This window comes from Cyanistes caeruleus, unplaced genomic scaffold, assembly GCF_971803275.1.
Source record: "Cyanistes caeruleus unplaced genomic scaffold, bCyaCae1.hap1.1 HAP1_SCAFFOLD_357, whole genome shotgun sequence".
Taxonomy (NCBI): Eukaryota; Metazoa; Chordata; class Aves; order Passeriformes; family Paridae; genus Cyanistes; species Cyanistes caeruleus.
The window spans coordinates 24,331-35,760 of record NW_028256119.1 but is presented as its reverse complement, the minus strand read 5'-3'; the positions used below and the strand labels follow the sequence as shown (position 1 = coordinate 35,760).

Below are 11,430 nucleotides of genomic sequence, written 5' to 3'. Positions count from 1 at the left end.
TGGTGGTTTTTTTGTTGTTATTTTTTTAAAATTAACTCCCCCTGTCAGCTGTGTGCAGAGCTCTGTAACTGTGTGTGACACTTGTCTGTGGCACTGTGGGGGTGGCCAAGGGCACCTTCCCCGAGCTGTGTGCAGAGGAATCCACAGCAGCCCAGGCCGGGGGTGCTCAGTGGCCGCTCAGTTCCGCTGACTGGACGCGGCTCTGGCCGCTTCCCTTGGAGCGTCTCCAGGGAGGGAACGCTGGGGCTGCTGGCCCGGCTGTGCTGTCACTGCCAGGGGAACGCTGGGGCTGCTGGCCCGGCTGTGCTGTCACTGCCAGGGGAACGCTGGGGCTGCTGGCCCGGCTGTGCTGGCACTGCCAGGGGAACGCTGGGGCTGCTGGCCCGGCTGTGCTGTCACTGCCAGGGGAACGCTGGGGCTGCTGGCCCGGCTGTGCTGTCACTGCCAGGGGAACGCTGGGGCTGCCCCGCTCCTGCCCCACCCCATCAGCTCTGCCAGCGCCTCCAGGGGACACAAAGGCTGAGCCAAAGGGTGAGAGTTGCTCAAGGGGCTGAGCTGGCATCTGGGACCCATTGGGATCATGGAGTGCAGCCCCCGGCCCTGCACAGACACCCCAACAATCGCAGCCTGTGCATCCCTGGCAGCGCTGGCCAAAGGCTCCTGGAGCTGCGGCAGCCTCGGGGCCGTGCCCATTCCCTGGGGAGCCTGGGCACTGCCCCAGCCCCCTGTGCGGGAAGAAGCTTTTGCTCATCTCCAGCCCAGCCCTGCCCTGGCCCAGCTCCAGCCGTTCCCTCGGCTCCTGTCCCTGCTCACCTGGGCAGAGATCAGAGCTTGCCCACAGAAGCTGTGGCTGCCCCTGGATCCCTGGAAGTGTCCAAGGCCAGGCTGGATGGGGCTTGGAGCAGCCTGGGATAGTGGAAGGTGTCCCTGCCATGGCAGGGGATGGAATGAGATGAACTTTAAGGTCTCTTCCAAGCCAAGGCATTCTGTGATTCTGTGATTTTGGGGGAGATGCTGAAGCTCTGGTTCAGCTTTATCTCAGCAAATGTCTGGAGCCAGCAGCAGCCATGGGTGGGATCATCTCCTCCCTCTCGCTGTGGCTGTAACTCACCCAAGGGCAGTGTCATAAATGAAATTGAAATTTGGACAGCTAGGGCTATTGGGTTAACAGCAGTTTAATAACAAGAAAAAAAATGATACAATTTAGTGAATTGAATACAATTTAATAAAAGAATACAATTTAGTGGATTGAAGAGCAATTTGATATAGAAGGAATACAATTTAATAAAAGAGTATAATTTAGTGACTATATTCATATTCAATAAATTCACTATTCATATGTATGAATATATATATGAATATAGCTTTCCAGTAAATATGATTAAAGCATAAGCAAAACTGACTGGGGTACGGAGAGGGCTTCTCAAGCCCCTTACATATGAAATAAAGCAATTCAGACTAAACTTATATACTGTATGCTTATACACATTCATTCATGTTTCCAGTAAGTCTCCTCCAATTTCTAATTCTTTAATTTTACATCACTGTTCTTCATGGTGCATGCTTCACTTGTTGCTAAGGGGTCTTCAGTCTTCTTTTGGTGGTCTTTTGGATGAAGGCTTACACTCATCCTCGTTGTTCTCTGGATAACCTTACAGGCTGTGTGTGCATACTAAGCGTTGTGTTATGTAAGTAAGCATTGTGCTCCACTAATTAGTCTTATATTTTATAATTTTCAGGCTCAGTGCCTAAAGTCATTCCAACTTTATCCATCTCAAGGTTGATTTTGTCTTAGGACATTTCTTATCTCAAAACTACATCCTGTACCTTAACATTTAACATCTGTAGAGGGGTACATCTGCCTTGTAACACCAATTCCCTTGATTGCTCCTAATAATAACTTTCCAAACAGTTACAATTTAGTTAGCACGAATCATTTCCATTTATTACAGGAGGGTGTGAAAACAGGAGCATTGTTTGGTGTGGCCTCCTCTCTGCCTTTCACACCTTTCAGTGCTTTGAGCCAGCCAAGAGCTTTCTCCAGGAGTGCAGTGAAGCAGCTGTTGCTGCTCCCAGCTCTGGCTCTTCCCAGTCTCTGCCCCTGCCTGGTTTTGTCCCTCTTGCTGTGCCCTCTGTTCCCCCAGGGGGCTGCCCCAGGCTGAGGGATCAGATGCAGGCACTGCTGCTGCTCCCTGGGGACCAGCCCCAGTTTGGTTGTTGCTGTCAGTGCCAGCAGAAGCGGTGGCTGGAGCAGCGGGTGCTGACAGTGGCCCAAGGCCCGGGGCTGCCTCGAGGGGTCCCTGGGCTGGGGCTGGGAGGGAGCTGCCCCTTGTTCTCCCTCTGCCTCCCGCAGAGCTGGGCCGGGCACAAGTGGGGCAGCAGAGCCAACAGGGAGCCTGCGAGTCTCTTGCAGCCGTGCCTGCTCAGAGTTTGGCCTTGGAGCTTCAGGTGGGCAAAGGCAGCTGCTCTGCTCCCTCTGCGTGTGCCCGTGTTCAGCAGTGCTGCTCCATCAGTCTGTGCCCAGCAACGGGGAAAAGCCTCAGCCCTGCAGGGCCAGGAGCTGCCGGGCTCTGCCTGAGCAGCTCAGCCAGCGGGAAGGGAGCTGCTCCACACGGGAACCAGGAGCAAAGGACGTGCCTTTTCTAGGACTTGTTTTCTGTAAAAAAAGCCCAACAACCCAAATGCACAAAAAAAAACAAACAAAAAAAAAACCAAAAAAGAAAACGTAAAAAAAATATGACAGATAAAAATTACCCCCAAATGTGTAGTGAAAAATCTTCTATAACTCTGGAGTAAGAAAGAGGTAACTAACTGATCTTTTGAAAAAGAGAACTCAGCTTTGATTTTAGTTCCTTAGTTTGTACACGTGCTAGTGGAAAGGATCCATTAGCTGCCTTCCTTGACAGATTTGATGGATGTTTTCCAATATTAAGATATTTTACACTGCAGTTAAAGGAATAGGAAATTGAAATACATGTTCTTCATGACTGTGTCTTGAGTGTAAAAATTTTGCACTTTGAAACTTGGACCTAAAGTGTTGCAAATGGAAGTGATAAATCCCAATGGACTGAGGGAATGCAGCTTTTCCTATGGGATGTGCAGCACTCCAAGGACTTCCTCAGTGGGGCTGTGGCTGCTTGGAGCTTTGTCCTGTGCCACTCTGGGATGTCATGAAATGGGACTTCAACTGCCACCAGCCCAGGCCACGCTCTGCCACCCCAGCTCCTTGGACCCTGTGTCCCCAAAGAAGACACAAGGTGTTTCTGCAGCTCCACCTTTGCACAGATCCACAGAGAGCTGGGATTATCCCAAGTCTCGTGTCTCCATTGTGCCATATTCCTAAAGAACCAGCAGCCCATCCTGACGAATATGGTGAGTTATGTGGATGGTTGTCAGCTCCCTTTCCTGACTAGAAATCCTAAAACTGCTTCTAAATGCTGTTCCCTTCAGCTCTTGGACACCTACTGACAGAGCTGGGAAAAAAATGCCCTGGCCACGGCTTACAAGGTGAGTTCTGCCAAAGTTAGAGCTCTGTGGGAAATCTCTATCCATCCCTATCCTTTTAATATATCTGTACGTGGGGGTGTGCATGGATGTGTCTTGGATGGAAAGGAAGGAGTGTGCAAACAACGTGACTGACACTTTCACTCTCTGTGTTCATTCCATACTCATGGGTACCAAGATATTATGGAAACCTTTGCAAGGACAGACCTTCTGTCCATGGATACAGAGACATCCAAGAGCCCCTGGCACAGACAGACCCTTCTGTCCATGGATACAGAGACATCCAAGAGCCCCTGGCACAGACATTGCTGCTCTTCAGCCAGGGACAGGATGAGTCCCTGAGACTGGGGCTTGGCCTTACTCGTGGAGGGGGGCATCAAGGAAGGCTGCAGTGTGATGGAGACTGTAATGGGCTGGGAACTCACTGGGGGAAAGGAGGGAGCAGTTGTGAAGTAAAAGGCAGGTGGGGGACAGAACTGTGCAGAGAAGGGCTGAGCTACAGGTTGAGCAAGATGAAAAATGTCATTTCGGGTCATCCCAGATGGATTTAATTTCAGAAGTCATGGAACAAGTTTAATTTTTGGGGGGTGTCATGTTTTCCCTTGGTGGTGGACACTGTGCAGACTTGAGCTGCATTGCCAAAATGCTCAAGTCTCTGCTGCAGGTCACAGCGTTTCTTCTTTGGCTGATCCCGGCCCGGTGCTGAGCCCAGCAGAGCCCTGGCAGAGCCCAGAGCAGCCTCAGCATCCGCAGAGCCCGGCTGCAAGGAGAGAAAGCAGAAACCGCCCGTCAGCTGAAGGCTCCTGTCCCCTTGTCCCAGCCAGCCGCGGTGCCCAGGCCATGCTGGCCGTGCTCAGAGCTGGGCCCAAAGCTGCCCATCACTGCTGCCTTGGGGAGCAGAGCAGGAGGGCAGGACATGTGCCCAGCCTGCAGCCAGCCACGGCAGATCCAGCCCCTCAGCAGCTGCCCAGAGCGGGATGCTCCTGTGCCCGCTGCCATCTCCCAAAAGCTCTTGTCCCAGCCATGCCAAGGAGATGAGGACCCACCTCACACCATCCGCTGCCACAAGAAAAGCTGGTCCCAAACGATGTCCTCAGTCTTCTCCAAGGGCACGGCCCATCCACGCCACAGCTGGTCCCAAGCACTTCCTGATCCAGACTGGACCCCACCTGGAACGCTTCCTTTAGAAAAATAAACAACAAATTAATGAAAATAGGTTACAGACAAAAAGGGGAAACAAGAAAAATGGTAAAAAATCTTTTGTCTGTCAGGAGCTTGAGGAAGGCCCAACCCCTACATTCTAGGGAAAAACCCACCCATGGGTGAGGGAAGCCCATGCTTTCTCCCTTTCCCCCTGCACTGTCCCCGAAAATCACGGTGATCCCAAAGCAAAGCAGGGGAGTGGAGCAGCCCAAGCCCTTCCTTGCCTGCACAGCAAAGCAGCCGTGCTCAGGTTCTGGAGTCCCACCTGTGCTCCTGCCATGGGGGTTTGTTTGTGTCGGGCTGGCTGCCCCAGCCCCAGCCCGGGGCACGGTGGGTGCTGGGGGCTGTTGGCAGGGCCAGGATCCCACTCCCATTTTGTAACCACCCCAGCCCACGTCCCCAGCCCTGCCAAAAACCAGCTGGGCAGCCACTGAGGAATCAGTTGCATCTGCCCCAGCACAGGGGAAACCTTTGGTTCCCGGCCAATGCACAAATCTGGGAGCATCCCCCTGGGTCTGGACTGACCTGAAAATTCTCTGTGGAGCCTGGCTTTGAAGAAGGTGCCAGAATCAAAGTCCATCATCGCCAGCTCCCGCTGGCCAGGTGGAGGAAGAGGTTGTCATCCTTGCTGTTGTCCTCCATGTCTCCAGCAGCAGCAGCAGCAGCCCCACCTGGTACAGCTTCTCCAGGGGCTCCTTCTTCCCTGGGGTGACACCAGGCTGTCAGGGTTCTGCCCAGGGCCCGGCTGTCAGTGAAGCAGGACAGGCAAAACCAGCTGAGATGGTGCCCACCAGTGCTGGGCAGAGCAGCTCAGCTCCAGCACAAGGGCTGTGTGTTCCCATTCCATGACCCCAGTGCAGTGACACAGGCAGGACAAAAAAGTCTGGGTTTCTTTGCTGCTGATTGCCAGGGCATGTGTGGAGCTGTAACTTACCAGGTCCCTGCATCACTGTGCCTGTGGCTCTCTCCCTTCTTCTAGGGCTGATGAATATCCTGCATCCAGGGATCACAGGACAGGTCTTCTAATGAGGGCCTGTCCAAGGAGTTCAGGGATAAACACCACCTGATCAGAATCTGGCAATCTGGGGAGAGAAACCACAAACCACTGGTCAGTTGGAGAAGGCTCCTGTCTGCTTTGCCCCACTATTCCCGTGCCCAGGCCACGCTGGATGTGCTCAGAGCTGAGCCTAAACTTTCCCATCAATTCTTTGTTTTGGAGGAGAGCAGGAGAGCAGGACATGTGCCACCTCCTCAGCAGCGGCCAGAGCGGGATGCTCACGAGCCCGCTGCTGTCTCCCAACACTGGTGTTCCCCCCGTGCCCAGAGATGAGGATCCACCTTGGGAGAGCCGTTGTGGCAGCGGGAGCTGGCCCCATCTGATGTTCCTGCCCCTCCTGAAAGGGTGCTCCCCGCAGACCATCTCGTGCAGCAGGATGCCCAGGGACCAGACGGTCGCTGCCTCGCCATGGTACCAGCCGAAGTCGTTCCATTCCGGGGGGCTGTATGATGGTGTTCCTATGGAATATGGATGGAGCTCATCAGGGGGATGCTGCTGCTCCCAGAGCCTGGCCCCAGCATCCCTGGGCATGTGGGGGCTGCCCCAGTGGCACACGGGGTGACCTGCTGCCCTCTCGCCAGCACCTGGGACTTGGGTACAAACCTGGGGTTGGAAAAGAAGCCACTGGTGCTGGAAGAGGGCAGCAGAAACCCTGGCAAGGCCCGACCATGACACACAAAGGGAAATACCCACTCAGTGCTGGGGAAAAACCACACCCACATCCTCCCTGCTGGCATTGCCCAAAAAATATCTTGAACCAAGTCAAACCAGGTGAGCAGAGCAGTCCAAGCCTTTTCTCACCTGCACACCAAACCAGCTGGTGCACAGGTTCTGGCTCCCCCTCTCTGCTACCCCCACCCATGGGGATTTTGTCAGGCTGGCTGCCCCAGCCCCAGCCCCAGTCCTGGGCAGAGTGGCAGGCAAAGGCTGCCAGCAGGGATGGAAGATGGGTCCTCACCCAGCTCTGCTCAAAAGCAACTTGGCTGAAGACTAAGTCCTGTGACTGGCAGCCAAAGGGAGAATCCCTCCTGCCACACCCAGGTTGGGCCAGGAGATGCCAGGACCAGGATCACCACCCCTGTGTGGGCTCACCTGCAAATTGAGTGTAGGCTGTGTCCTGCAGGTAGGTGCCACAGCCGAAGTCGATCAGTTTTGCCTCGCCGGTGTCCAGGTCTACCAAGACGTTCTCAGGTTTTATATCTCTGTGCAGGACCCCGCAGCTGGTGCAGTGCCGCACGGCCGCCAGCACCTGCTGGAACAGCTCCCGCGCCTCTTCCTCGGACAGGAACCTCCGTGCCCGAATGAAACGTCGCAGGTCCTGACACCGCTCCGGGCGCTCCAGCACCATCACGATGGTGTTGGGGAGCTGAAACCATTCCAGCAGCTGCACCACACCGGGGAAGCCTGTGGACACCTTGTCCAGCAGCACTATCTCCAGGGGTGCGCTGGTGCCGTCGGGCTGCGGGAGGAGCACGGTGCCGTCAGTGGGGCTGAGGCCGTGCCAGGGCTCGGGAAGCCCTCAGCCAGCCCGGGATGCTCTGTGCCCTCCGCTGGCCCCACGCCCGCTCTCCCTCCAGGTGTCCTGGCGGCTCCCACCCTGCCGGGCCCCGGCTCATCCCCGCCCGGCACGGCCCGGCTTCTGCCGCTGGCCCCGCTCACTCACCAGCTCGCCCCAGTGCCGGACGCGGTTCCGTGGCACCTTTTTGATGGCCACCTGCAAGCCAAAGGGAACAGCGGATTCAGCTCACCGCCCACCGTGTCCAGCCCCATCCTCCTCCTCCGCCCCCTCCTCCTCCTCCGCCCGCCGCCGGCCCCTCTGCTCACCGGGAGTCCGTCCGAGAGCCGAGTGGCCGCAAAAACTCTGCCAAAGCCGCCGCGCCCCAGCAGTGAACCCACTCGGTAGCGCTGCTGCAGGGCCTGCTGCGCCTTCCCTGGGGAAGAGACGCGGCCGTCAGTGCTCGGCCCGGGGCCAGGAACGGCCCCCGAGCGCTCCCCGAGCTCCCCGGGCCGGGCACCCGCAGGCGTTCCCTCATTGGAACGCGACAGCGGCGGAGCTCGGGCCGGGGAAGCCGCAGCGGAGGCGGCGGCAGCGGCCGCACCGCCTGTGTCCTCCGCGGGCCCCGGGAGGAGCCGGGGCCGGGGCCGGGGCCGGGGTCGGGGCCGGGGTCGGGGTCGGGCCAGGCGGAGCCAAAGGGCAGCGATGCCGCCCCAGCCCCTGGCACTGATGCCCGCCCAGCAGCGCCAGCGCCAGCACAGCCAGAGCTGGGCGGAGGCGAGACCGCGGAGGGACGCCCGGGGACGGGGCCGGGGACGGGGCCGGGGCCGGGGGCGGGCTGGGGGCATGGCCCGGGTGGGCACGGGGAGAGGGAACCTGGAAAAGAAGGGGACACAGGAAAAGGGAGATCAGGAGAGGATGCGGGACAGTGGGAGAGGGAGAGGAGAGACAGAAATCGATTAATTTTCTGCTGTCGCTGCTGCTGCTGCCGCCGCTGCCGCTGCAACTGAAGCACCGGGGCCGTTTGTCCCCGTGTCCGTTTGTCCGTTGCCCGCTCGGCCCCGCCCCGAGCCCCGCGCTCCCCGGGCAGCCCCTGAGCCTGGCCAAACACGGCAACTTTGCCCTGCTGAGCCAAGAGCCAGAGTCTGGACTCCTGCACAGGGGCACAGCAATGCCCTTGGCTGCTGCTGTGCCTTGTCCCTGCTGAGGCTCAGACACCGTCTGAGCACATTCCCTGAATGCAGAATTTGTACCTGAGCCAAGCACTGCACTTGTGTCGCCAGCATTGCTTTCCAAGGAAAACAGGGCAAGGCAAACTGGCTATAGCTCAGGGTATTTTACAGTGTCTAAAACTTGCCAAGTCTCAGATCTTAGAGGTGAGAGCCATTTGGAATGAATGGGATGGAGAAACAGTGCAAGATGGAAAAGAGGAACATAAAAATAGAGAATAGAGAAAAAAAAATAGAGCAAAATAGAGAAAATCATATTGGTTGATTCTTTGGATTTTATTTTCATTTCTTAAAAAAGCTGTTTCAATTTTCCCAGAATCTTCTCCCCAGTCCCATCTGTTCTTTCCAAAAACCTGTCCTGGAGAACAAGGCACAGCTCCTGTCTCAAGATGTGCCCCCAGCTGCAGCTTCTCTTGGCTTCCCACACTGTGAGTGCAGCACAACTCTTGCAGCAAAGCAGGACAAATGTTTGAAGAACTTGACAACTTGTTCTCTCTTTTCCTTGTGCACAGGGGAGTTGTGCCATTGGTGAGGTTTTCATTGTTCCTCTTCTACCCAAAGAAAACATGATGGGCTACCAGGAATTGTTGGGGAATACAAGCCTGGCTGAATGTGGAGAAAGAATCTCCAGAGCCTGCAGCCAGCAGTGGAGAGCTCATCATTCCAACAGCCCCCTGGACATCTGGAAAGTGATCTGGAACATGAAGATGGGCTGACAGAGGGAGTTTGTTTCTGTGTTCAGTTGAGATGATTCTACATCTCTTGCACTGGGAGAAATTAAGAGCACAATCAGGTGATGATAAGCAGCAGAACATGATAAGCTGGAGCTCTCAGTGGATGAGAGAAAGAATGTGAAAAGGAGAAATGCAGGGAATGACTTGGTGAACTTTGTGTGTAAGAAGGGTCATTTTTTCCTAATAATTCCCAATTCATTCCCTTTGCTTTTATCCTTTTAACAAGGCCAATTGCATCTCAGATTCCCCAGGAAATGAGAACCCTGAGCTTGTGGAGCTGCCTGAAAGGTGCCCTGTTCCTTTTTCTTCTGCTGCTCAGAAGAAACAATGAAGCGAGTTGGGAAGTTCTGGTTTTTCTTTCTCCTGGAGGATTTTTTCATTTTATTTCCCACTGCAGAGGCAATTTCTGTGATGGCCTCTGTCAGTTGATTCTATTTCAGCAGCAGCAGCAGCAGCAACAGGGCTGTGTTTGAGCACTGCAAATGTGACCTGTGTGGCTTTAATTCCCCTCGACTTAGTGCTCAGGGACTTGGGAGCATTTTGTTCTCTACTGATCATGATGCCTGAAACAAAAATCCTGAGTTCCCTGTGACAAAAGCACAGTGGGTAGCACTGAATGAAAAAGGCAATTGCAGCTGTACTGCTAAAATTCAAGTGGCAAGCAGAAGAGGGGCAAGAGCAGCCAGGGTCTACAACTGCCATGACAGATGTAAATTACTTAATTTTGTGGGACTTTTCTGCACTTTTGTGGGATTTTTCTGGATTATTGTGGTATTTTTCTTGAATTTTATGGAATTTCTTGTGGATTTTAGTGGATATTTGAGGAGATTTTGTGGGGTGTTTCTAGAATTTGGTGGGGTTTTGAGAAGATTTCTGAAATTTTGTGGAATTTTTCTTAGATTTTCTGTGATTTTTCTTAGATTTTGTGGAAATTTGTGGAGATTTTGTGATATGTTTCTGGAATTAGTTAAGGTTTTGAGAAGATTTAGGCAATTTTGGGAAATTTTTCTGGAACTTTATGGGATCTTGATTTTTGTTGGATATTGAGGAGATTTTGTGAAATGTTTCTAGAATTATGAAGGGTTTTGAGAATACAAGAAGAATTTAGTGTGAGATTTTTCATAGATTTTGTGGAATTCTGTGAAGGTTTTGTGTGATTTCGCTGGAATTTTCTCGAATTTTGAGAAAATTCGAAGTTTTTTGTGAGATTTTTCTTGAATTTTGTGGGATTTTGAGGAGACTTAAAGAATTTTGAGGGATTTTTCTTAGATTTTGTGGAAATTTGTGGAGATTTGGTGGGATGTTTCTGGAATTTGTGAATGTTTTGAGAACATTTAGGGAATTGTAAGGGTTTTTTCTGCAACTTTGTGGGATTTTTCTTGAATTTTGTAAGATATTGGGGAGGTTTTGTGCAAGTTTTGTGGGATTTTGTGGGATTTTGAGGAGACATGAAGGATTTTGAGGTGTTTTCTTAGGTTTTGTGGAAATTTGTGGGGATTTTGGTGGGATGTTTGTGGAATTTGGTATGGTTTTGAGAAGCTTTCTGGAGTTTTGTTAGAGTTTTTTCTTGGATTTTGTGGTATTTTGTGGAGATTTGGTGGGATGTTTCTGGAATTTGCTGGGGTTTTGAGAACATTTAATGAATTGTATGGGATTCTTCTGAAATTTTGCGGGATTTTGTGGAGACTTGAAGAAATATGAGGGATTTTTCTTAGCTTCGTTGGAATTTTGTGGAGATTTGGTTGGACGTTTTGGGAATTTGTGGGTGTTTTCAGAACATTGATGGAATTGTATGGGATTTTTTTGCAATTTGGCGGGATTTTTCTTGGATTTTGTAGGATATTACGGATATTTTGTGGGAATTTTGTGGAATTTTGTGGGATTTTGAGGAGACTTGAAGATTTATGATGGATTTTTTTTGGATTTTGTGCTATTTTGTGGAGATTTGGTGAGATGTTTCTGGAATTTTCTGGGGTTTTGAGAACATTTAGGGAATTGTGAGGGATTTTTCTTCAATTTTTTGGGATGTAGTGGAGACGTGAAGAATTATGAGGGATTTTTCTCAGCTTCTTTGGAATTTTTTTGAGATTTGGTGGAATGTTTCTGGAATCTGGTGGGATTTTATTGAACTGCTGTGGAATTTTCTGGTATTTTGTGGGATTTTTAGGAGACTTGAAAAATTTTGAGAGATTTTTCTTAGATTTTGTG

General features: G+C 52.4%; 1 protein-coding gene across 1 annotated transcript; it reads right to left on the bottom strand.

The window, feature by feature from the left end:
• Window positions 1–5,629: 5,629 nt before the first annotated feature.
• Window positions 5,630–7,695, bottom strand: LOC147645410 (serine/threonine-protein kinase pim-1-like; the record flags this gene model as incomplete). Its single annotated transcript, XM_086874642.1, has 5 exons — window positions 5,630–5,789; window positions 6,046–6,222; window positions 6,857–7,223; window positions 7,428–7,478; window positions 7,589–7,695. Coding segments are annotated over 5 exons (809 nt in total), but the record flags the coding sequence as incomplete, so codon positions are not given.
• Window positions 7,696–11,430: the final 3,735 nt, after the last annotated feature.